We start from the raw sequence: 26,395 nt of genomic DNA, 5'->3' as shown, positions 1-26,395 counted from the left end.
ATGGTTCTCAGTTTTTAGGGCGCTTCTGTTTTCCAGTGCACAGATTGGTTTTGACGGCCGTCGTCTCTCGGTTTCCTCACAGAGCCACCCTGAGGCATTTTTTCTGCCTGAGGCAAAGCAGCAGATGTGCGCCCCCCCCCCCATTCAAGGTTCCCTGAACCTAGCTACGATGTTTTGGTACCTCAGGCATAAAATCCCACAATAATAAATAAATTCAGAAGCCCTTTTGTGACAACCCAAATCAGGCGCCTGAGGCAGCTGTATTGCTCTGCCTAATGGTAGGGCCAGGAGTATAAAGTGGAAGATTCCGGGGGGGGGGGCTTTGCTCCTGGAGGCCACCCTCCCCCCCCCAATAATCCATTGTCCCCGGCTATGAATCACGCACCAAATCACCACTCTGTCAGCCCCCTGCACACTGTCTCCGGTAGCGTTTACATTAAGCAGCGCTATGAAGGGTGTTGCTGACTGCCGCGGTCTCTGGGTTGCCGTGAGCGGCAGGCAGGCCCAGGAGTGGGCTTTTAAATATATATTTCTATTTTATAATTTTCACCATGAAATATAACAACAACAAATACTGAGCAACGGTCATGTCATGCTTCTATTTTCATTGTCAAATACCTGCATTCTTCAGTCACCTCGTCAGAATCCTGCTGCTTTTCCTCGCTGACTTAACTACTGTATCTACACTAGTCTCTGCGTTCCCCTCTTTACTCTGCTGCACCAGGCCAGTGGGGTCCTTTTTAAGTTGTTGTTGTTTGTTGCTGCCTGTAAAACATGAGGGGAATTTTCATTACAAGTGAAGGGTTGGACCCAGACATATACACGTCTGCTCAGAAGACAGCCCCAATGAGTTCAAGGGGCTTACTCCCAGGTAAGTGGATGTAGTATTGCAGCTGCAGGGTGCAATCCTAGACATGATTGGACAGAAAAAAAGTCCTACGAATCCCATCCTCCTGTCTCAACATGCATAGGATTGTGCCCTGCAATCTTTAAAAGGCTGTGATGATGATAATAAAAAAGGTCTTTGCCTGATGCCAAAATAAACAGCAAAGCACTGAAAGGACTAGTTGTCACACACACACACACACACACCTCAGAGTTGCCTCAGTGTTACAGCAAATCGGAATGTCTTCATGCCAGGGGGCAGGAAGTGGGCCCCCGTGGGCCGGGCCGGCCCTGACGTTAGGCAGAGGGAGGCCCTGGCCTCAGGCCAGAGACGGTGGCTGCCAGGTGCTGGAGGAGAGCCTACGCCGCTCCCCACCCCAAAACGCCCCTGCTGCAGCAAAGAATGCTGTTCCACTGCCGGTACTGAAGCAAAATTGAACTTGTCTGTGGAATGGGAAAGGCGCCATTTTGTTCTTCCCCTCGGGCAGAAAGGCGTCTTGCCCTGCTCCTGCCCCTGGGCTGAATCTGGCCTCCTCAGGTAGGCCGCCGCCTGCACCCTTTTGCCCCTTACATTTCTTGAAACGGCCTGAAAGGGGGCGAGATGGAGGCCCGGGTCCCACGTTCCTGTGGCCCCCTTTGGCGGGCAGGAAAGAAGCCTGGGCTACACAAGGGAGCAGAAGCCGAGAAAAGGCAGAGAAGGGAAGCAGTGGCTAGAATGGGGGACCGGTGGCGGCCTTCCGCTCCCCCCACCCCCACTTTTAAAGCCCCCCATCTCTCCAAGAGACCCCCCCCACTTGCACCTGGAAGAGACGGCTTGCTCTTCAGAGATTAATTTCGGCATAATAAAATGCAAGCAGCGCCTGCAATGGCAGGAGTTCAAGAACAGACATCCTCAAAAATTCTAACATTTCCTTTTGTAAAAGCTTTGTTTTCTTTTTGTAAAAGCTAAATTTGGAGGCTGGAGCATTATTTGCAGTCACCAGGTGGCGGTAACGGACAACGTCTTTCAGGTTTTCTTTTGTACTTGTTTGTGGAGATCTGTCCATCAATTAAGGGTGCAATTGTACACTTGTTGACACAGAAAAAAAAGGACTACAGCTCCCAGCATGCCCCAGCCAGGACTTGTCGGCCTACTTTCTGTCTAAACATGCATAGGATTGCGCAATAACTGTCTGGGTGTTGTTGGTTTTCGGTGGGCCAGGGAAATTATGCTGAACAACACAACAACTTGGTAATGACCGAACAGTCAGGCGCATGTACAGGGCATGTGAAGGGCAGAGTAAATCCCACTGAAGTAGTATACACCTATTAGAAATCATAAATAAATGAATAAATAAATGAACGAATAAGCTCCTGGACAAGCCGATGGCTACCTCTTCCCCCCTGCCCTGTGTGGCTCACGGTTTCCTTGTGTTTGCAGATATAAAAATGCCACCAGAGCTGGACTTGATACACCAGGGAACCAGCTATTTTTGCTACAGGTGGGATGAAAAGAAAATGCATTGTGTGAATAGTTCTGAGATCACTCACTAGGACATGGGATTCTGCACAGACCTGCATAATCCCAACAAATCCCATTGCTTTCTTACTGGACTTTTTAAAATATGAGAGAGAGAGAGAAATCTCTCTAGCAAAACCCATTTCTTCTCCTGAGATGGGGCAGCCTTATCATGAAGCAAAAGAGGCATTGCATTTCAGTTGCCAAACACCCATCTTTGAATAAACAAAACCAGGAAAAAACACAGCCAAACTCCATCATGGAGGAGAGGCATTTATGAGTCACGTGTGAACAGTTTTCGGTGGACTTGGTCAACTTCCATTCGTCAATCAGTCCTTAGTCCATCTCCAGCTTTATTCTGTTGCAATGTTGCTATGGCTACCTCAGCTACAGTGCAAGCTTATGTGGCCGGCCTGTGCACAAACACACACCCACCCACCCCTGTGGCATTTGAGAGAAAGCCTCTACGCTCCGGGACTGCTCAGCCTATGCGACGCTGGAACAAAAGTTAGTCTCTCTAATTGTGTTCAATTGTGAAAGGCAACGGGTGGTGCTTGCCGTCAATGATTACGCCCAAAAGGGACCGGATTTTGCTCCTGTGGGAGATTTTCCTGCAGCGTCAGGATGTGATGGGAGATCTTGCTTTAAAGAATTGCCTTTTGATTGGGCCTAACAACATTTTTATGATAGCAAACAAACACAACTCTGACTCCACTGTCTCTGTTATAGGATCAATCCTACGGACGTACTCTGATATAATTCTGCGGAGCGCTTGTGGCACTGAATTCATTCAATCATGGGCAAGTATTGGAGGTTTATCAAGGTGGGGGGGCATTTTGGTATAGGTATGGAAAATGTAGGGGCTGATCAGCGGCTCACAGCCCTCAAACCAGCCTTCCTTAACCCAGCATCCTCTGAAGATGTCTTCAACTACAACTCCCATCATGGGGCCTGAGTGGTTGGCCAACCTGTCCGTAGCTCAGCAGAGAGTGTAGTGTGGTGTAGTGGCTAAAGTGTCGGACTGGGAGTCGGGAGATCCGGGTTCTAGTCCCCACTCAGCCATGGAAACCCACGGGGTGACTTGGGGCCAGTCACAGACTCTCAGCCCAACCCACCTCACAGGGTTGTTGTTGTGAGGATAAAATGGAGAGGAGGAGGATTATGTACGCCGCCTTGGAGGAAAAAAGGTGGGATATGAATGTATGTACGTATAAATACATACTCTGCATGCAGAAGGTCCCAGGTTTGAACTCCAGCCTGTCCTGGGAGGGCTGGAAAAATTATTGCCTGAAACCCAGGAGAGCCACGGCTGCCAGTCAGCGTCGACAACACTGGCCTAGATGGGCCAAGGAGGGTCTGACTCCGTATACGACAGCTTCTGACGTCCCTTTGCGCCCACCGGAGACTGAGGCTGTTTTGCCCGGGGGGGGGGCACCAGTGCGCAACAGGATTGCGAAGCGCAAAGATAGAAGTGGGGCAGGGGCCAAGCCTCACCTGAGGCAAAAGCTGACAAAAAGCCCCTGGCCCCTTTGCCCCCTGCCGACTGAGGTTTCCTTGGCTTCTGTGTGCTTCTCCCCCCCCCCCCCCCATTCTGGAAGCTTTAAATGCCTCCCCTCAGGCTCAGTTACTGGAAGGCATAACTTTAAGCTGCAACTGTGCTGCCAATTAGTTTCCGGGCGCAGTGTAAAGTGTTGGTTTGGGTCTGGGCTACCTGCGGGAGCGCCTTCTCCCGTACAATCCGCCCCGCACACTCAGGTCCTCTGGGAAGAATTTACTCCAGCCAACAAAAACAAGGCTGACAACTATTACTCAGAGGACCTTTTCCTCTGCTGCTCCCAGATTACGGAATGGCTTGCCGGGAGAGATTCGTCAACTTAACAGTCTTCCGGAATTTAAGAAAGCCGTAAAGACTGATCTCTTCCGGCAGGCCTGCCCAGCTGAATTTTAAGATGCCTTTTTAATGGTGTGCTGCTTATAATGATGCACTGGTTTACAATGTTTGAATTACTTTTATGTACTTTGTGGTGTTTTTCTTTGTGTTGTACCCCGCCTCGATCCAGAGGGAGAGGCGGGTAACAAATAATAATAATAATAATAATAATAATAATAATTATTATTATTATTATTATTATTATTATTATTATTATTATGGCCCTGCCCCTTTGGCTCCGCCCACCACTAGACTGTGCCCCCGCCAGGAGCTGCTCCGAAATGTCATCCCTCACCCTCCCAGGGCTGAGAAGGGTTCTCCAGGGTTGCCTGGAGCCCCTGGCTTAAGAGAGGCTCCCGGCAACGTTGGCCCCAAGGAAAGCCTCCACAGGCAGGATCTCCTGGGTGACGGGTGCCTCACAATAAGCAGGCCCTGAGGGGGACCCGTGATGTCACTGTGGCCGTGGAGTGGGCCTGGGCAGAGTGGACCGGATCCTGCTCAGCTGAAAGATGCTCTGAGAAACACATTTGCAGGGGGGCGCTTGCGGAAGAGGCTGTGGGAGGCGGAGGGGAGGAACACACACACAGAACCGCCCAAGAGAATAACACCAAGGAGCATTTCCATCTCATACCTGGCTATCAGAACAGAAAAGCAGAATTATTAAGGTAATAGGTTGATAGGCCACCTTCAGGTATGTTTCCAGGGCGGTTCACACAAAATTTTCATCCGTCCATCCATCCATCTGGTTTGTCTAGGTCAGGATCCAGAACAAGATGGCACCCCTCTCCCCCCTCCCCGCTATTCCATATCCAAAAGCCACCCTTGCTGCCTGAGGCAGAGGAGATAATGGCACTCCCACCCTCACTCAAGGTCTATAGCACCAAAGGATAGTCAAGTTATTTGGGACCTGGGGCCGAAGATCCCCCCAGTGCCTCTCCCCAGCTCTGAGCTGTACCTGTCCAACTCCCTTGGAATCTGCCCCTCCAATGCCAGAGGTGTCTCCTGGCTCCCTATGGATAGCGGAAAGGAACTCTGCACATGGTTAGTGGCAGTCTCATCCCCAAAGGGAAATGCAATCTGTTGTCTGCAAAAAAAAAAAAAAAAACTACTTTGAATCGACCTGTTTGCTCTCGACTCCAGTGGCCTGACTTCTTTATTCCATTTTTTATTAGCTGTTTTTTATGCCTAGGTTGTGGCATTGTTTTTATTTTTATGGCCTTTCCCTGTTTTGACTGGTATTTCATTAATTTGAAGCTGGGCTCTCAGACCAGCAACCGGTTGACATAGAATCATAGAGTTGGAAGGGCCCTAAAAGGCCATCGAGTCCAACCCCCTGCAGTAACGCACCACCCTCGTAGCCAAAGGCAATCTTCCAGCGGGAGCTGTGGCTGCTACTGGTGGCTCTCTAACTGCACCTCTTCCTTCTTTGCCCTCCTCCAGGCATTGACGGGATGCCCATCGTCAAGTATCGCAGGACAGTCGACCCTCTTTGGTATGAATGGGACAGGAAGGCCCAGAAATGTGGGTTACGGCACACTGTTTATGCCGTGAACGGCGATCGCTACACCGGGGAATGGCTGGACAACCTCAAACACGGTAAGGACGATCCAGGGTCTTTGCTCCCACTGGAAGCAAACGCCTGTGTTGCCAAGAGCCCTTCTTTCAGATGTAGGTGTTCCACGAAAAAGCCAAGCACACGAAATCTCACCTGCCCTGCCTGAGGCTATCACGGCCTTGTATTTAACAACTTGCCTGGTCGCCAGAGGCGAGCAGGAATTCCATGCAGGTGAGTGGAGGGAAGCCTTCAGAGCCCCGTGTCCTATTAAGCGCCATGCCTTTCGCTCCAGGCAAAGGCACGCAGACGTGGAAGAGGACAGGGGCGATCTACAGCGGTGACTGGAAATACGGGAAGCGGGATGGATACGGGACGTACAGCATTCCTGACCCCGTCACGAAAGATTATAAGAAAGTGTACGCGGGGTGGTGGAGAAATGACAAAATGTGGGTAAGTTTTATGTACTTTGTGGTGTTTTTATTTGTTGTGTTGTGAACCGCCCAGAGAGCTTCAGCTGTGGGGCGGAATATAAATGTAATAAAATAAATAAATAAACAAATAAATAAATAAATAAATAAGTCGTGCTCTTCCTAAACGTTTCGTACGAAGTTACTCCTCTAAAGGTGAGCAGAAGGTCAGAAACCAGTTGGCTACAACCTTGGAAATAACGAAGCTCCCACCTCAGAGGCTTTTGGGCCTTCTTCTTGGGCCACCACTTCCCCTTCCCCTGGCCTTCCCGGGTCAGCAAGCAGCGAAGCGGAGCAGCAGTCCTGCACGCCCTTGTCTTCCCTCTCTGGGAGGGGGCTACAGGGCAGACGGGTCCCAGGGAAAGAGGGCAGAGACCGTGGCAAGGAGGGGGGAGGCGGTCTCTTGCTGTCTTCTGCAACGTCTCTTGCCCAAAGCCCGCCACCCCCCAAATCTGGAACCAGCACCCGTTCCACACTCACCTCAGCAGGGCCCATCGGCCCACTTGTGATGAGAGGAAGCACCGGAGATTCATGGCCTTTTGGCAAACGTCACTCGATTGGCAAACGTAGGAGGTTTGCTAGAACGGCCGGACTTCTTCCAAAGCGAGGCCAGTGGCCCGGGACCAACGTGAGCCAAGGCACGCCAGTTTGACTGGCCCAACCCATAAGAAGCTGGTTAGCTGGCAGTCCTCAATCTCTTGAAGCCTCAGAGGAAACACAAGGCCAGGGAGTTGCTGCTGCATCATCATCACTGTTTTCTAATTTTAGGGTTACGGAATTAAGTTTTACTCAGATTCAGACTATTACGAAGGAGAATGGCAGGCCGGGAAGCGAGACGGCTGGGGGCGGATGTACTACAAGGATGGGTCCATCTACGAAGGCCAATGGTCCGAGGATAAGCCGGGCGGCCACGGCATGTTCCGCCTGAGTAAGTACCAGCTGCCGCCGCGTGGGCCACGCTTGGGGCGGGGCTCAGACCAGCGCTCTCGATGCTTGAGGCAGGGGTGCCGGCTGTCCTCTCTGCAGCCGCCTGGAAATGGAACCGGGACATGTTGATAGCAAAGCTCGCTTGGTAGCCGTAGGCCAGGGGAGCAAGACCTAAAGGCCAGGAGCCAAGTCTGGCACACCTGGACGCCCCAGCTATTGTGCAGTCCCCCCCATTATAAAAGGTGGAAGCACCCCCCCCCCAAGGCCCAGCTACTGTCAGCAAGAGCTTTAAGCGAAGCGATGCCCCTTCCGCCCGCCCATCGGAATGGAGTTGGGCCCTCGAACTGCCTGCTCAACACCCCGGCATGGGCTCATCTCTCGCTCTCATCCTAACCTACCTTACAGGGTCACTGTGAGGGCAAGAGGTGAATGGGGCTATATAGGGCACAGTGAGCGCCTAGCAAAAGGACAGGATCAAAACTTCATTTTAAAAAAATCTTTTTTCCATACTGAACAGAGATCATTGAACACTATTTTAATAACTGATGTTAGACGTACATGAACCTGGGCTGAGCCTTTTTCAGCCCTGTCTAGGTTAAGCCCAGGGCAGGTACTTCTTCTGTCCCCAAACCTGGCTACCCCACAGTCCGAGAGCCAAGTCCATCCACCTCCCAGCATCTGGGGACTAGTAAGGTTCAGAGTGTGGGCTGTTCGCTAGAAACCGGTGTTTAATTCCTAAAAGAAGAGGTGGTGATTGTCCTTTCCCAGATGTTAATGGAGTTTGGACGTGACAACATCTGACCTGAAAACCCTGGATGGTACTTCCTCGGCAGTGGCAGAAATTAATTTTGCATATGCTCAGAGGCATTGTCGCTATAATATCCCCTCTTCCCAAACAGAGGACTGGAACCAAAAAGAAATGTCTGAGGATCAGCCTCACTTAAAACTGAACATTGCCGGGGTGACTGAGGCATTAAAGAGCGGAGGATTTAAATCCACAAACCCAACCCTTGCTCCTGCAGGGAATACTCCCCAATTGATTCTAAGCTAGCTGGGATTTCCTCTAGGCTAAAATTAGCCAATGAAGTCATGATTATTTCTGCTGGCCTGTAAGTTTGATAAAGTCAGCTGCGTGGAAACAAATGTGCCCCAGACGGCACATTTTGTAAGGCGGGGGGTAAATCCTTCTTCTGTTGGGGTCATGCTGAACTGACGTCCCTGATCAAATCGTGGGCGCTGGCTGGGTGCCTGAAGAGGGTAACCAGACACCAGGGGGTCATGCAGCTTTCTTCACTCGGAGACAGAAAGATTTGTCAGCTCTGTGCCCCATTTATGGAATTCCCTCCCCAGATAAATTCACCTGGCACCCGACTTCTCTATAATTTCGGCTCCAGGCAAACGCTTTTCTTTCCCTCTCCCTTAAATGTATTTGCTCTTTGAACACGTAGTCCTGCCTTGCATTGCTTGTTGTTGTATTTAATCTTTTTGTAAACTGCTTCAGCTAATGGGCAGAATAGAAATGATATATGTGTTAAACCGCCGCATCTGTGTCCATTGCAGAGAACGAAAACCGCTACGAAGGATGCTGGAAGGACGGGAAGAAACACGGGCCGGGCAAATTCATCTACTTGGACACTGGGCAGCTCTACGAAGGCTTCTGGGTGGCAGACATCCCCAAGTGCGGGACAATGATCGACTTCGGCCGCGACGAAGCGCCCGCCCCCACTCAGTACCCCATCCCAAAGGTAAGGGGCGGTGGGCTGGGGCCCCCAAAGGTGCAAACGGGGAGCAGCCACCATCAGCATCGCCTCCGACTGCTCGTCCGTTTGCCACAGACAGTTCCTCCCTGCAGGCTGCTCCCGACGGAACTCTTTCCCTCCTCAGAGACCTTTTGGGGCAGCTCATGGCGAAGCACAGGAGGGGAGGCAGACCGGGGTGGGGGGTGGGACTGAACCCGGGACCTTCTGCATGCAGAACACGCACTCTTCCACTGAGTGGCGGCCCTTCAAAAACACATGCTGTGGGAACATCAAGAGTCCCCTTCAGGGTTCCGGCCTCTCCCCAGGGCCTCCCAAAGGGACACTTCTGAACGGGGAGGCGGAGCGCGGCCTTCAGCAAGCTGCAAGGGAGGAATCCTGGCTGGCTGTAGAGCAGGGCCTGGATGGGCAGGCCTCCATGGGCGTAGGAGACGCGTCGGAGAGCAGAGGCGGCCAACGTTTCTGGTACTCCCCTACTCCTGCTTTCGTCAAGCTGATCTGGAGAGGCTTCTGAACCTTGGACAGCTCCGTTAAAGAGTTCTGACTGAAACCCGGCACGGATTCATCACTCCAGTGACATCGGAGCCACCAGGCTCCACAGGGCTGAAGTTATGCTTTGCTGCCATTGCAGGGTCGGAGGAGGAGGAGGAGGGTGTTAAGGGTTCAGTGCTTGCGTTTTGGTTCCCTTCGGTTCGCTTGGCTGTGACCGGCGGCACTGGCCCAATTCCAGCACCGGACTCTGTGTTATACTGTCGCCCCAGTCTGGTTCCTTCAGTTTCTTGGGATGTCTCAGCCCTTGCCTATTTCTTGAGAAATTTGTTATCAAATGCAGCCCAGGGCATGGCATGAATAATAAACTTTAATTGGTTGCTATGGTGGGGACGGGGAGAGGATTCTGAACTTAATAGCAGAAGAATAATCAAGGGCAGCTGGAAGAATATAATGCAAAATATTTGCCTTACAAGGGCTTGTTTAGACCATCCACATCCAGGCCTTGTTTTTTCACCAAGCTATTATCCCAAGATAAAAAGGGTTTCGTGTGCCCACTTGCCCCAGCGGTGGGATCTTCAGGGGGGGTCCGTTTCCTTTGGGAGGAGAAAGTGCTGGAAAGGGAAGGCATGTGGAATATTCCGCCTAGTCACTGAGGCATGACGGGTGCCCCAGTTAAGTTGTTGGGGGGCTGCTGAGGCTGCAGAGTTGCTGAAGCTAAACAGGCACAGCCGCCGCCCCCATGCAAAAGTGGGGTAATAAATACTACACACAGAACCGAGTTAGAATTGAGTAGGCATCACAGCGGTGCAGAGGCAGGCGCACAGCGGGCTGTCCCAGGCCACAGCTAGACCGAAGGTGTATCCCTGGATCGTCCAGGGGTCAAACCTGTTCATCTAGGTGACACGCAGGGGATCCAGCGCTCAGGCAGGGGCGAACCCTGGATGACCCCAGATAAACCTTAGGTCTAGCCGTGGCCTCAGTCTCAAAGTGAGACCAGTTCAGCCTCGTAAGGTCCCCTGTTCCCAGGGTCAGCTTAGTGACTCCTCCTCCTTAGAGCAGGCATTCTGCCTCATGCGTTTTAGCCAATTAATCGCTCAACCTGTTGATTGAACACAACACAGTTCTGAAACTTGCAAAAGGTTTCTCTAGTAACCAATGAGTTTGACTGTTTCAACATTGTGCCCCTAATTATTGTTTTATGAGGAAATTGTCTTGGGCCTAAAATATTTATTTATTTATTTATTTATTTATTTATTTATTAGATTTATATACCACCCCATAGCCGAAGCTCTCTGGGTGGTTTACAAAAGTTTAAAAAACAGTGGACATTAAAAAGTATACAAAAATTTTAAACCATCAAAAATATATAAAAACAACAGTATACAGTATCCATTTTAAACAACAATTTAAGATGCCTTTCAGCCGCTGTGGGCACCATCCCGTGCACGTCCTGGGGCTTTTTCCTCATAGAGTCATAGAATAGCAGAGTTGGAAGGGGCCTGCAAGGCCATCGAGTCCACCCCCCTGCTCAATGCAGGAATCCACCCTAAAGCATCCCTGACAGGTGGTTGTCCGGCTGCCTCTTGAAGGCCTCCAGCGTGGGAGAGGCCACAACCTCCCTAAGTAACTGGTTCCTGTCTAAACTTGCCCGGGGTTGCACTCTGGATGAAATGGGAGCTGTCCGTAGGACAGGGCTCTTCAGGCCGGGCTAAATGGGTGACCTGCCCAGTGGCTGACCGCCGAGTCCTATTCTCTTGTGTTTTAATTTCAGATTGAACTGATGGACCCAGAGGGCGTGCTGGAAGAAGCGGTCCTGAGGCTAGAGAACGCAGAAGAATTAAACGCCCCGCCTCGGAAAGAAAGATGATGGCTGGCGATCCCATCCTCTGCCGTTTTCATTCCCTTCCGATTTTAGGCTGCACCGAAACACACATCGAGGCCCTGCCAGTATTCAGGCGGGAGGGAGGCCCCCTCGGCCCACGCCGTCCTCAAGTATACGGTATCTGCTGCCGCCCAGAGCTCTCGGCCTGTCCTTCATTCACTCCTTTAGTCATTTGAGAGCCTTCGCTTTTGTTTGGTACAGCCTCCCCCAACCTGGCGCCCTCCAGAGGTACTGGACTATAACTCCCATTATCCCCAGGAAGCATGCCAATGGCTGGGGATGATGGTAGTCACAGTCTAATTTAAGTGACAAGCACTTATGGCCCAAGAGGTAGAACACATACTTTGCATACAGAAAGCCCCGGGTTCAACCGGCGGCATCTCCAGATAAAAAGTTCGGCCAGCCTAGGGAATACAGGGCTGCGTGGACCAGTGTAGCACATCCCCCCAAAGGCTTCAGCATCTTGGATCGCTCCTTTAGAATTGTGGCTGGTTCTGACTGAAACCCAGAAGGGAATCATGGGGTTTTCGTTCTTTTGCTTTCCTTATGTTCCATTACACAAGCACTAGGTGGCGATGTGGTATGGAAGAACTGTGCAATTATACTAGGCTTTATCACGCCACTCACCAATATTAACAGACTTTCCTCCGTAGAAACCCCCACGCGAAAATGCTTGCGAAGCACGGGAGAGCCCCTGGAGGACGTTGTGTGAAGGGCCCGTGAGGAATCTCAAGCACACAGTAAATGCCCTAAAGGCTGAAGTGCTTCTCCTAAGGGCGTAGTGACTGGCGCGAAGGCCTCTAAGCTGAAACACGTTTGCACTTGGGCCGAGCTCTGCCCAAAATGGCAGCATATTTCAACTTACGGCTCCTACCTGAAGTAAATACACCCTAGCAGAGGCATTTTGACCTTTCGGAATGGTGGCCCGGGTGGGTGGGAATGCATGTTTGAACAGTCCTTACTAAAAGTTTCCACTTGCATCCTTATACACTGGATTTCAGCCAGTGCAAAGTGTGCTATTTCAGTGGGTTCTTATGACCGTTGTTGCAGACGGCAAACAAGCATTAACCGAGAAGACAGACTTTTACGGATGCCTGGGCTAGAGCCTTTTGGGGATCCATAGGTAAAAATCCAGAGCCCCTTGAACTGGGCCTGGCAATGCAGGCAGGGAGCCAAACCCACAGGGCTTCTGATGCAAAGGGCTCCGAGCGCCAGACCCTTGGCCTGGATGGGAGTGAGCATTGAAAACCACAGAATGATTTCCACTGTTGGGGCGAAAAATTACAGCTGTATAAAAGATTTGGATTGGAAGCTCCTCGAGAAAGAGACTTGCCCCACTTTTTATAATATTTTTGCTATGTAAACTGTAGCTTGGTTCACACATACACGCTAAACCATGGTTTGGCAAGTAATTTGGGGCTTGTGCACTCCCCCCTCTGCCCCCCCACATGACAATTGACTCCTCTTCCTCTCCTGGTTTCAGGCAAGCTCGTCAGAACCCACGAAATCTAAACCCAGGATTCAAATTATTACGCCTGAATCAAACCTCCGATGCGCCCTGCAGCGCCTACAAAATACGCAATAAGACACAGTGGGAAATCAACAACTCTGAAAACCCTTCCAAGAAAAGAAAGAGAGAAAGGCGATGTACAAAATGCACACAGAGTAAACTGGAAAAATAATTTTAATTTTCTAGTTTCATTTTTAGTCATCTTAGCAATTATTTTCAAACAAGAGTAGGTACAAATTCTTCAGATAAGTGTAATTAAAAACATCCACCCACACCAGGCAACAGCATGCGTAACAGAGCCACGGCTGCTTGCTTATGACAATTGTCTACAGGGGAAATGAGACAATTGTCTACAGTGTGCGTGTGTGTGTGTGGACGTTACCGACAAGATCCCACTGCATTTGCAAAACAAAACAAAAACCACCTTTGGCAAAAACCACCCATTTATGAAAATTTGCACATGTGAAAAATATCCCCGGACCTCATTTATGTACAACACCCCACTGCAGAATGGTTGCTATGAACAGTTTACCATTAAAATGGCTCCACGGTTTAAAAAAAAGAAGTCGAATCCACTTTATTTTTTAAGTGCGTACATTTTTTAAGTGCCATATTTGCTACGTTACCAATTGCATAGCTTCTGGAAACTTAAGAGAAGACGGCCTGATATCCATTGATTCCCTAGACTGAAGGCCTCCAAGTCAGAGAACGCCCTCGGCAGGGAGCCTTGGCTGAGGCCTGCAGGGCCCGGCACAGAGGAAGAGCCGTCTGTCTTGGGAGCGGGGCCTGGCCAGGAGTGGCCACCTCTCACACACAGCACCGGCTCCATATTGACCCATGGGCCGCCTAGGAATGAAGTTCACGTTCTCTTCTGGGAACTTGACATCTTCTGTTATTTCCTCCAAAGCCTTTAGCCGTGAAAGAGGGGAAGGGGCTTTCTCAATTCAGATGGCCCACCCCCACCCCCTTTGCTGGATGGTTTTCTGGCTCTTGAGCAGCCCCCTGCCCCTGCCCCCGCCCCCTGAAAGGTTGAAGGTTTGGCCACTCGCAGGAAGAGCATTACCCTAAATTCTGCTGGTACTCCGGCCACGCCCCTTTTGCCTCTGACCCCGCCCATCACGGGGGTGAAGCTCCTGGCCGCTTCTCCAACACTGGACGGTGTCTGTGGCGCCGCAGGAGGCCCAACTCCCCCTACCTTAAGAGGGTCACCTACGTGGATCGGTCAGCCTTGCCCAGCCTGGGCCCCCTCCAGACACTTTCAAGTGCAATCCCCAGCAGCCCCAGGCAGCATGACCAATGGTCAGGGGACCCCTCCCGGAGTTCATAAAAATTACTAGCATTTTCAGCAGCTGGCAAACCTGAATAGCGTAGCAACGATGTCCATGATTTGGGGTTGTTTTGTTCACCACTGATACTGACCTTCTCCTGGGCCCTGGCTCTCAAATTTCTCTCTGCCATGATGAAGGCTAAAGGCTAAAGTTAGTCATGAGATTAGGGGGTTTAAAAAGTGCCACGGGAGTTTCTGAGGAGCCTAAGCAAGTGCCCACAGAAGGTGGCCGTGTTGGGGAAGCCAAAACATCCTTTCCTGTTCCGCAAAGGCAGTGGCGATGCAGCTCAAAGATCGTAATTCTTGGGATAAAACACACACCGAGATGTGTGATGCCACCGCCCCCCACACCCTGAAATAACTCTCCAGTTCAAACACTTCCAGCATTCCAGCCCTCAATGGTAACCACTGGGAACTTTACCCAAGAATGAACTCAGAATACAACAGTTTTTTGACCTCCAAAAGTGAAAGGATTGCTTCTTAAGAGCAAGAACAAACATTTGCAAACAAAACACATTCCAACCCTGTTTTGTCAAATACTTCTGCAAAGAAAATGTCTTCAGTGCACCAAGAGCACATACCCATGTGTTGCAAAGAGCCACGTTCTTAAAGATCTTGAAGAACGTATCTTCCAAGCAAACACAAAAGAGATCCTATTGGGAACAAACCCTAAAGAACGCTGGAACTAGTTTAACGATTGATTCCAATACTTGTATCGGATCCATTCATGTTTATATAACCTCACTACATACACAAACTTTTTGTTAAAGAACTAAACATAAATACAATAATGGTCACTTTGACTTGAAAGATTAAATCAGCTCTCGTCTAGAAGCAAGTTCTGAACGCTGCCTTCTGGAGCCCCAGTGAATCGCCGAGAGCCGCCTTCCCCAACCCGGCCCACTCCAGATGTGCTGATGACAACTCCTATCATCCCCAGCCAGCATGGCTGTGATGGGAGTTGCAGTCCAATGCCTTTGGAGGAAGGCAGGCTCTGGGGCAGCGGGAGGCAAGGCGGGGGCTCTCCAGATGTTTTCAAAGGCACCATCCATCAGCGCCGGCCTGTACAGAACAAACCCATGGTTGGAGGGTATAGGGGTGGTCATCCAAAACATCTGGAGGGCCCTGGGTGTGCCTGTACCTGCTCTGGGGAACACCTGAGGCTACAGCATTAGCAAAATTAAGTAGGCGTGAACCTGATCAGAAACCTGGGATGAGAGACCCGTACATGAGCAATACAGAAGACTAACACATATTAAAAAATATTGGACTGGAGACGGACGCAATTCTGCCACCTGGAGCAGCGGACAGCAGCCCTTGCGTGTTCCCGCACCCGGTGCCTCGCTAGGAGCGGGCCGATCGTGCTCCTTGCATCCAGCCCTGCAACCGGCCAGAGTTCCATCAGCCAGCTTCCTGGGCCATGCGCCCCAGCGGTTTCTGGGCTCCTGCGTGGCTGCAGCCGCCTCCGCCTGCGAGGTCCCCCAGGAACAAAGCCCTGCTCTCACCAAACCCATCAACTGCCCAGATGGAAACCAAACACCCGGCCCAGCTTTTCCCCACCTGGCGATCTTCAAAAGTGTCGACCTGCAACTCCCAGCAATCCCCAGATATTCCAGTAGTAATTGAACAGCAAAATGCCACTACAAAGTGCAAACGCCCCAAACCCGGTGATACAAAGGCCAGGGCCAAAGAGCAGCCCCGGGCACAGCGCACGAAGCAAGCGAGGATTCCCAAGGGGACGGCTTACGGCAGAATCCCGCCATCCGTGGCTCACCTGGGCCGCAGCGCCTTGACCCAATCCGCTGGAATTGGGTCAAGGAACGGGGCGTTGGGCCCCGATACGCTCTTGCCGCCTCCCCCGAATTGGCAGCCTCCAGATGTTTCGGACTACAGCTCTCTCCTCAGCCGAAGCCAGCAGGGCCAGAGACGGGAGTCGAGGAAGGGGCTGAAGGCAAGGTTTGCCCCGGCCTCCCATCTCTCCCCTCGCCGGTCGTTTCCCTGTGTCTATTTCAGATTATAACATGTTCTTCATGAAAGCCATGGAGCTAAACCAATAAATAAATAAAATAAATAATACCCACCCGGCCACCTGGAGCCCTGTCAGCTTCGGAGGCCGCGGTGCGCTGCCTGCACGTCGCGGAAACCCACGACAGAATCTTACGAGTTCAGTTCTCTGCGCATCGGACCCACGGGACCCCACCGTGGACCCAACTTTTCCCAAGCTGCCTGGATTCTGCACATTTGCGGGGTAGTTCTTTTATCTTTCTGGAATATTATGCAAATTTAGTCGTAGAAAGATCTATAAATTTAAAAATGCCGGCCAAAAATGTGCATTTCATGCTAGAGCATGAAAATGTGCCTGCCCCGGTGTACGTCTGCTTCCTGTGTTTACCCGAAGTGTAATTCCTGCGATCTCTAACCCACCCTTCAAAAGCTACCCAGTGGGGCTCCGTTCCAGGTTCACTGGCGATGGTGCCTCTGCCCCTTCGGACACGCGAACTCCTTGGCTCCTGAAGTGGTCGCTGTGCTCCAGGGTTTCTTCTGAAACAAGCAAGACCCTCCGTTTTTTAGCCAGGAGCTGCTCGCCACACCCACAGGACGAAGGGTCTGTGCACGCGACTAAAATATAAAACCAATTTGCAAAGGCTATTTTAATTCCCACACCTCTCACCTTCCCCTGGGAACTGTAGTTGTAGCGGGGGTGCACGGTCCCCGTCCCCCCGGAAACCACATTTTCCAGGGTCCTTACGGGGGAAGGTGTGGCAGTTAAACGGGTTCTGAAATGGTTTCACGATGCATTTCCTGGCTCCCACTGCCAGAAGCCAGTGTAAAAGCATTTTAACAACCAGCAGGCAGCAAGACCTGATGGAAGGTGTGGTTGGGGAGGATCTTCAAAACGTACATTCCTTGACGACCATAATCTCAACCTCACACTCGCACACACAGTGTTATCGTTTACTACCTTCTCCTTAGAAGAAGCAAAAACAAACTTTTGTAAGGATGAGCCAAATTTTGCAATAAGGAAAAGAAAAACACCACGCTGTACGAATCCCACATATCAAAAGCCAATTTGTTCAGGTTCTTCTATTTTGCAGCGTTCCACTCCTCAGCTACCCCTCCTGTTTCCGAGATGTTAGCAGGCACTGCCCACGTGCTTTAAAGCATTTTTTTTTAACATTCATGCAGACTAGACACTCAGCTTTCCTTAAATAATAATAATTTAAAAAGGCAAACACCCGAAGGCCAAGATACTTGAAAGCTGACCACCCTGCACCTGGGTGGCCCTGCGCCCCATGGGTCTGTCTCTCACTCCCTGCGCCCCACGGGTCTGTCTCTTACGCCTGCTCTAAAATTGGGGTTCTAAGCAGCCCCTGACCAGGGCCAGGCAGCAGTGCTGGTTCCTAGATGCTCTCATGTACATTTGCATCCAGGCTGAGCAACATGAATCTGACAAGCCAATAATACACTCTAGCCAATGCCAGTTATGAAACACACACACACACGGAGTAAAAATATGATGCTTCCCTATAAGCCTCTAACTTCCTCCCACCCACCACCCCGCAACTGTTAGCCCAGAATTTCCATTTCCCCAGATCATGGACCAACATTTCAGGAGAATCCATCTGGGCGATACCGACGAGGGGAGAGGGGGGCGTCCCCTGAGAGATGCAGGCGACCGGGGCAGGATTCCTCCCCTGGCATCTGTGTCTCAAAAGGCAACATGAGAATCGTTGTTGTTGGTGGTGGGATTGTTTCTAAAGCACTACAGCGTTAAGGGACAGTGCTACTGACCGGCCTCTCTCCAAGCCAACGCCACAGCCCAGCCCAATTCATGCACGAGGGAGTCAAGAGAACACCGCAGACACTTTGGCCCCGGCTTCCTTGCGATGTCCAGAGTTCAGGCTTTAGGCAAAATGGCTTCCGGGGGGCGGCAGGGTGTCGCCCCTGTGGTCCAGCTGGTCCTGCAGCCGGGCAAACTCAGCGAGTTCGTTCAGCTCCTGGAACTGGCGGTCCGTCTTGTGCGTCACCAGCGACCGGTAGAAGTGGACCGCGAAGACGATGAACACCAGCCCGAAGGGGACCATGATGGTGGTGGAGGTGATGGCAGCCGCCTCGCCGGCCGTGAAGCCGGTGGAGTTGCTGGCCCGGCCGTCGGCCGTCTTCTTCTTCAGGGGGTGGAACTTGACCCAGCAGAGCAGCACCACTTCGGCCAGGAACAGCAGCGTCCCGATGACGGTGGAGAAGGCCCAGGCCAGCTCGATGTGCCGGTGCATGCGCTCGTGCGGGGACTCCTTGACCGAGTTGAGGTTGTGCACGTTGCTCACCGCCTCGATGTTCGGGAGGATGCAGGTGCTGACCATGAGGGCGAAGAGGTGGACGGCCACCAGCACCGTGGTGCAGGCGCTGAATGCGATCAGGAGCCCCGGCGGGTAGTCGTGGTCTGCATCCAACTGGACCTCCACCATGGCCACCTGGAGAGGGAGCGGGAGGAAGGGGAGGGGGTCTGTTTTTAGCTGCATGGATCACAGAGTCATTCATGACGTCACCTCAGACCCTGGGGGCAAACGGCTCGGGGAAGACTGTTGTCTCTCTCAAGCAGACCTTTCCTCCTCCGGAGGAGGACGGTGCCACTGCCAAGCATCCTGGCTCACTGCCTTGGGGGGACAATGCAGCATTATACAATTCCACTCTCCTCCGCCCGGCAGCCCGTGGCCTTCCTCCCGGCTAGCTGAGAGAGGAGGAAACGTCTTAAAGGAGGCTCTGGGGCTGAAGAGCTTGCCTGGCCGGGCCTTGGAGGAAAGCCAGGCTCTCACTTTGCTTAGCAAGGATGCACTGATCAGAAACTGCAGACCCTCCGGGAACCAAGAAAACCATTTCCTTCAAGAACAATCACTGGCTGCCCAAAGAAAGCGCAGAGGAAATCAGAACCTCCCAAAACTGGGGTGGGCAGATGTGCCGATACGGAGACACCCCCGCCGTTTCCCAGCACAACGGAGGCGCACGGAAAAGTTTACGTTTTGGAAGAGCACAGGAAGACCGAATTCCCAAAGGCTGCACAATTGTGCTTCTAAAACAAAAACAAAGGAAAACCCACCCTGGTGTGCCAGAACTCATACTTACCTGCGTAGGCCAAGGGAAACCGACAAAGTGCTACTCACTCAAGCTCAGCCCAAAATTTTGCATGAACGGAAAGTCAAATTTTGCATGAACGGAAAGCAAGCCTGTAAATTCAAGGTTCCCCAAGCTTTGGGGGTCGACAAGCACGTCTGGGTCGTGACGGACCTAACTGGTCACAAACTGGTGAGACTAAAAGAAAAGGAACTTGCTCAAGAAACTAAGTCCAAGGCAGAGGTCTGAGAGCCAGAACACAACGCTGCTCTTTTGAACCCAAATAAAGATGGAGCCAGAAGGCAGCACTTGGCTTTGCCAGTTAAGAAATTGGGAGGAGAGCAGGGAACCGGGCGGAGGCCAAGAGAGGTCTCCACCCAGGGAAACCACATGGGAGAACCCGGTAGAATGGATTGTACTTAAATGAACCACGGCATTCCTTCGTCAGTGGGGCTGAGAGACTTTATTCTGCAAGGATCGAGCAGGGACCGAACACAAACAACAACTTCAGACGGATTCTCTTTCCAAAGTTCCAGCCTTTGAAATGTATAAAGAAACAGGAGGCGTGAGCCAGCGGAGCACATCTGGAGAGCAACCGGTTGGGGAAGGCAAGCGTAGACAATCCCGAGTGGGACGAGCCACGGGTTTGACTCTGGAACATCTGGGGTTTATGCACTTTTTCCTGACGTTGCCAAAAGCCACTTTGAACATGGTTTAACCATTGAAAAGCGGCATCAAATAAACTGATGGTGGTGTCTCATGTAGAAAGTCTCCGAGTCGTTTGTTGTGGGCTCGTCATTCCTCACTCAAGATAGTTTGGAGGTTTACACAATGTCGCCATCCTCCAGGGCCTCTCCTGTTCTTTGCAACCTTTTCCACAGCGTTTTTTTTTAATCGAGGAAAGTCTGGTATTATCTGGAAATGGCAGCATGAAGCCCTCGTGTAGTTGTGCAATTCTGTGGTACCGTGGCACCATCTAGCAGTTGTATAATATAGAAAGGCAGAAAAAGATATTGCTGGGGTGGGGGGGAACATGTGTTAAGGATCCAACCTTGATCTTTCAAGGAATCCAGAAACAGAACTCTCATGTAGAAAAGCCCTCAGTTAAAGCAGTTTTGGGTAAGCAAAGAGGGACAGGGTAGTGATCCCCCCACGGACGGCTTCCCCAGTCAGTGCAACCCCGCCACTGGGAAGAAGCCCGAGCACCGTCTTCTGGCATGCTCAAAGGCAGGCCAGGCCTCCCCGACAGCAACCGAGTACGTGCCCAAGAGAATTGGACCCGCGGGCGAGAAGAGCGCTTCAGCGAGGGAGTCAACGCCAGCTCCAACCCAGCCGGAATCCACCCCTCCTGACTTGCGCGTCCTTCAAAGACCCCCCACCCCACCCCACCCCAGGGAAACAGCCCTCGTGCCGTGGCGACACTCCAGGTTTTCAGCGGCTGCAGCTGGGAAGTGAAAGCCCTTCGCTGGAGAGGAGCCATGTGCTCGCCCAGGAGCCGCAACCGGAACACAAGTCACCTGTCAGTCAGTCAGTCAGTCAGGGGGGTGCCGGCCTCCCCCATGAGCCCTGCGGCCTGTTTTTAGCTGCTGGAGAACAGCTGACATCTTTCCGGCTGCCGTGCGGAAGGGGCCGCGTTTTGAAAGAGCATCCTCTTTTGTCCCGCCAAAACAGCGGTTTGTGGTTTTACAGCAGCAATAGGGCCCAATCCTACGCGTGCTTAGACAGAAAAGGGTCCTGGCTGGCTGGGGTGTGCTGGGAGTCCTCCGTCTCAATGTGCGCAGGATTTGCACCCGTAGCTTGGTTGCAGGGGCTGCAACACACAAGCTCCCCCACGAGCAGGTAAGGCTGAATGGGGAGGTTCCGATAAGAGCCGGTACTGTGGACCTGGAAGCCAGAGCTTGAACTGTGCTCAGACCAGCCTTCCTGACCCAGAACCCTCTAGATATTTGAGACTGCATCTCCCATCATCCCCAACTGCAGGCCATGCTGGCTGCAGCTGCGTCCTGTAAGCTAGTCATGCACAGGAGGTGGATCTCCAGGTCTTTGGGACTTCAACTCCCAGAAGCCCTTGCCAGCGCAACCAGTGGCCCAGTAATGCTGGGAGTTGAAATCTGAAACGCCTGGAGCGCAACTTCTCGTCCACCTCAGTGCCAAGTCAGTTTTATTAATTCCACCTTCTTGCAGTGGTCCTTGGCAACCTTCCCGAAACAGGCATCCTCCACAGTTGAAGGAAGGTTGATGGGAGCCGTAGTCCCAAGTCATCTGGAGGGCACCACATTGGGGACCGCTGGGCTAGGCCATGAACTGGCGTGGTGGCCTCAAAACCCTTCCCCCACCCTCATCTGCAACAGGAAGATGATAACAGCACTGGAGATTTTTGTGCTGCAAGGATGACGGAGGAAAACGTACAGGAAGCACCTTCTGCACCACGGAGACACCTGGCTGCTACAAACATCTAAATAAAATTAGGCCCAGCGTCCAGCTCAAGAGGTCTCAGTCCTGCCTCCCCATCTGATGCCCTACAGATGTTTTGCACAAAGACATCACACTCAAACGCTGGCAATGGGAGAGGGTTTGTCCTCCCCAAAGACCCCTGATGGGAAAATATTTAATTTATTGAAATGTGGATTGATCCAAATAAGGATGCAACCATCAGGTTCAGGCCTTAACTTATCATAGCTTTCCCCAACCTGGTGCACTCCAGGCGCGTTGGACTGCATTGGGTTTTTTATCAAAGTTATACCTTGGACCATTGTAGTAAAAAAACAAAACCCTACCTGCCTGCAAATACCTTAAATAAAACAATAGAAGTGCCACTGGGTGCAACACCCCCGGCGTCAGGGGAGGGTCAGTAGTTTGACCTGGTTGCTATGCACAGAGTTTTCCAGCATTCACAAGGCAGGACAGCCCAAACTAGCTAAAAAGCAGCAGTAAAGGAAGGAGAAGGGTGGGGTGGGGGTGGCAGTGAGCCAGGTCCTCTGAGCGTTGTGTGCTGGTTCACCCCACGGACACACACTCTGCGCGTTCACAAGTTCATCGTTAATTCAGGACACAACTCTTAAAAGTCGAGGGATTAACCATGCAGAAAGCGGAACGCGTGACGACACAACTGCAAATCACAGGATAGTAAGTTCGCACTGCTCCCCAATGTTCCAAGGAACTTGTAAAAAAGATAAAGCACGCGGCGTCCCAGGCACGCCAAGTGCAAGGAACGGGCCAGGGAAAGCGCCATCTGAAGCCAAGGAAGGGTGGCTCCCGCCAGTGAAGCCCCCATCGCCGTGGTGAGTGAGCGAGCGAGCGAGCGAGCCACGGCCAGCTGCCCTCACAACCACCCGCCCCGGGCACCAGCGACCCACCATCCCCTGACAGGAAAGGGAAGTTTAGAGGTGCGATAACTGTGCTTTCTATTGCTGGTGGCATCATTTCATTATTATAATTTTGATCCACCCAATAATCAACGGTTTCCGGGCGGGATACATTAGGAGTCAAGATTACAATCAGAAGCGGAAGGAATCCACTCCACTTCTGAAGGCACACACCTCCCTCCTGGGTCCTGGGTTGTTGCCTTTTTGCTCAGGCTTAAGTGCGACTTGCGGAACAATCCTGTGCGTCTTTACTCAGAAGTCATTCCAAACTAGAATCCAATGGAATTCACTCCCACAGAAGCGTGCAAAGGGTTGCGGCCCAAATGTTGGGAACTGACAGAGCTAAATGAAGGACGCCTGTTAGGCATTAGTGGTCCCGGCCGGTTCTTCCTTCCATTCCCACCCCTCAGCGCCGTCCACACAGCCACGTCTCACTCACCCGGTGGGTGGCTGTGCGTTTGTGCACATTCACAAGTTCAGGAAGTGAAACAGCAGACGAGTGATTCACAGGGGAGTGGAACATGGTGGGCCTTGGCACCGTTCAGGGCCCCGTCCTCTATCCATGGTTGGGCAGAAAAGGCCCCACAACTCCCAGCACTCCCAAGCAGGAGCTGTAGCCCCCCCCCCTTTATTTTTTCCTGTCGGAACATGCATAGGATGGTGCCCTTAATCTATGAAACCGGCTCAATTAACGCTGCAGCCCTAGTAGTTACTCCGATTGCTGCACCCGCCTCTCTCGGTACTTATTCGTTACAACGGCCCCGTAAGGGAGACCAGTGCCCTTATGTTCATACAGCAGGTTGGAAAGGGGGAGTGTGTGTGTGTGTGTGTGTGTGTTGGGGGGGGGGCGCTGGGAGATCAGCGGCTTGCTTGAAGCCCCCCAGTCCAGCCTCCCCTGGCCGCCCTGCGGCTGAGCCAGCGTCCAGGTCCCATCATCCCCAGCCAGCCTGCACGGCCGACACCCTTCCACGTTTGCGGCACAGCCGGCGGGCGCCTAAGGCGACGCGCAAGTTGCGCGGCGGGCTGCGCCAAGCCATTCCCACGTTCGCGGGGGGAGCCCTTGGGCGGCGGGGCCGGGCCGGGCCGGGCCGGGGCGAGGCGAGGCGAGGCGGGGGGCGCTCACCATGGCGAAGCCGGAGAGCAGAGCCGAGGTGCGGCTGGAGGCTTTGAGCTTGGCCCGGCTGAGGTAGAGCTTCCGCCAGGAGAGCGCCTGCATGGAGTGCTCGTTGAGGCTCATGAGGAGCTCCGGCGGGGCGCCAGGCGGGCGGGCGGGCGGGCGGGGCAGGCGCGCAGGCGGCGGAGGCGGAGGCGCACGCGGGGGCCCGGCCCGGCCCGGCGGCTCGGCTGCGGCTCCTCCGGGCGTCGGCGTCGGCGTCGGCGTCGCTCGGCTCGGTGCCCGGCTGCGGCTCCGTCGGGCGGCCCAGCTCGCTGCGCCCCGGCCGCCTCTGCCACAGCGCCTCCTCCGGGGCTGGGCCAAGGCCGGATGCGGCCCCGCTGGAAGCGGCCTCTCCCGGCCCCTCGGGCTCCGCCCCGGAGGAGGAGCAGGAGGAGCAGGAGGCGGCCCCGCCACTTTTACGCCCCGGGCGCAGGACTCCGTTTCTGCCTGGACACGCGGAAGGTGGCGCCTCCACACGTCCTTCCGGGCAGGGGCTCCCCGGGACTGCAGGCCGCGGCAGGAGGTGCCTCACGGGGACCTTCCGGGTTTTATACGTGACATCTGGGGCGGGAACTGCAGGCGACGAGGGCGGAAGGGGACCCAGGCGCTGAGGCCGAGGGCCAGCACTCGGGCCGCAGGCGAGCCACGGAGCATCCCTCGCCCTGAGTCAAGCCTCTGGCAGCATCATGGATGCTGCGGATGGAGTCAAACTCACCTGTCTCTTAGGCCAGACCGCCTTCGCTCCTCCGTGGCCACTTTGAAGACTTAGAACATAAAAGCAGCCCTGATGCTGGAGCAGACCAAGGTCCATCTAGTCCAGCGCTCTGTTCGCACAGCGGCCAACCAGCTGTGGACCAGGGACCAACAAAGCAGGACATGGTGCAGCAGCACCCTCCCACCCATGTTCCCCAGCAACTGCTGCACACAGGCTTATTGCCTCGAATACTGGAGAGAGCACACAGCCATCAGGGCTAGTAGCCCTGGATAGCATTGACTTGCAACTCAGTGATGATGGCTGGTTGTCCTTGATTAATCCGTCCTCTGCTAATGTGTCATACTGATGCCTAGTGGAGATTTCTATGTGCAAGAACCATTTTGTGACAGTCAGAGCAGAGGGTCTTCTGCATGCAGCCTTTATTGTGAATGAATATCCTGGCAAGATGCCGGGTGAGAAAAAGCCCTTACTGCACTGGCTGGGGTGATGTGAGTTGTAGAGGCAACACATCTAAACTGCACCAGGTTGGGGAAAGCTATGATGTGGGTTTTAGATAAAAATATTAAGCTGTGATAGAAAGATATTTCCCTTTGCGCCACCTTTCTCTCTGCTTTTACAGATCCTTACAAATGAAAGGGAGCCCGTGGTACAAACCAGGCACTTTCCCATTTTTCCACCCCCTTTTTGTACAGAAGTGGAATTGTACAGAAACGCTGCCTGCGAACACCATGGAGACAGCACGCAGAAGAGACTAATGAACCACTGCTGGGTTTTTTCTCCCCCCCCCCCCCCGTTGTAAGCTGGTAGCTGTCAGGGGCAGGCCGCCACTTCATTCCCATAGCGAAGCAGAACGTGGAAGAAGCTCAAGCCAAGCAAAAAGGCCTCTGAATCGGAACGCCTTTAATTGCCCGTCACGCGGTTCGAGCCGTGATGACCGGTCCTGCAGTTACCGTAATGGCTTCTCCTTTGGTAGGGCCTGGTCTCCATTGGAAGAGCCACGTTTACAGCGCAATCCAATGTGTGTGCTCAGAAGTATGTTCCATGGTGACCAACAGGGCTCACTCTGCAGCCTTAAAACAGTGAATCGGTCAGATAAATAGGTTAAGACAGTTAGGGTGCAATCCTATGCATGGTGGACTAAACAACTCCCAGCATTTCCTTTTCTCCCCCACCCCCTCCATGGCAAGCTGGTAGCTGTCAGGTCGCTGCCTTCACGACCAGTGAGGAACCTTGCAAGCCGAGGGAGCCAGTGGCTGAGTTCGGACGACCCACTCATCAACGGGGGGTTCCCATTCTGTTCCTATTACCCCCCCCCCAGTCGATTAGCGTGTGGACTGGACACAGCCACTGGCTTGGCAGCTACTGGACCACAGGTGGCCGGACGTGTGTTGCAGCGTTCAGCCCAGGTGAGATCCTGTGACCGGAGGAACCAATAAGGTTACTGGCTGTTGTATAATTGCTCATTTTGGCCTATGGTTATTAGGTTTAACGTTACTGCCATAAATATATTTTTGCCTAAATACGTCAAAACCTTAAGCTATATATTAAACAAAAAACATCCTCAGTATTAAATATCTCAAGCTATTTGTTTGACTACAGGCATCACTTATGGAACATAATTTGCATGGGGGCTCTAGCCTTGACGTCTATATTCTGTCTCAGACCCAAGGATAATAAAGTAATAATAAAAAAGAGGCTGCCTTTAAGCACGTGCAGAGTACTTTTATTGTACCGCCAATTAGCCACAACCATTACTCATACATCAGGAATTATCGCTTGCGGCTTCCAGGCTCAGAAAAACGCCCAAGTTCCAGAAATAT

General features: G+C 52.5%; 2 protein-coding genes across 2 annotated transcripts; one reads left to right on the top strand and one right to left on the bottom strand.

Annotated features, from left to right (window-relative positions):
- Positions 1-5,764: 5,764 nt before the first annotated feature.
- On the top strand, positions 5,765-11,378 carry MORN3 (MORN repeat containing 3). The gene is made up of 5 exons (XM_063143869.1): positions 5,765-5,909; positions 6,161-6,318; positions 7,104-7,263; positions 8,823-9,007; positions 11,283-11,378. The coding sequence occupies exons 1-5, from the start codon at positions 5,765-5,767 to the stop codon at positions 11,376-11,378; spliced, it is 744 nt and encodes a 247-aa protein (XP_062999939.1).
- Positions 11,379-13,059: 1,681 nt separating this feature from the next.
- On the bottom strand, positions 13,060-23,974 carry LOC134410552 (calcium release-activated calcium channel protein 1). The gene is made up of 2 exons (XM_063143870.1): positions 23,828-23,974; positions 13,060-18,702 (listed from the first exon to the last, which is right to left on the bottom strand). Exons 1-2 carry the CDS (start codon positions 23,939-23,941, stop codon positions 18,136-18,138), a joined length of 681 nt encoding a protein of 226 aa, XP_062999940.1. The 5' UTR covers positions 23,942-23,974; the 3' UTR covers positions 13,060-18,135.
- Positions 23,975-26,395: the final 2,421 nt, after the last annotated feature.

This window comes from Elgaria multicarinata, chromosome 18 (genome assembly GCF_023053635.1).
Source record: "Elgaria multicarinata webbii isolate HBS135686 ecotype San Diego chromosome 18, rElgMul1.1.pri, whole genome shotgun sequence".
Taxonomy (NCBI): Eukaryota; Metazoa; Chordata; class Lepidosauria; order Squamata; family Anguidae; genus Elgaria; species Elgaria multicarinata.
The sequence above is the reverse complement of the archived record's forward strand: the minus strand, read 5'-3'. Positions and strand labels throughout refer to the sequence as shown.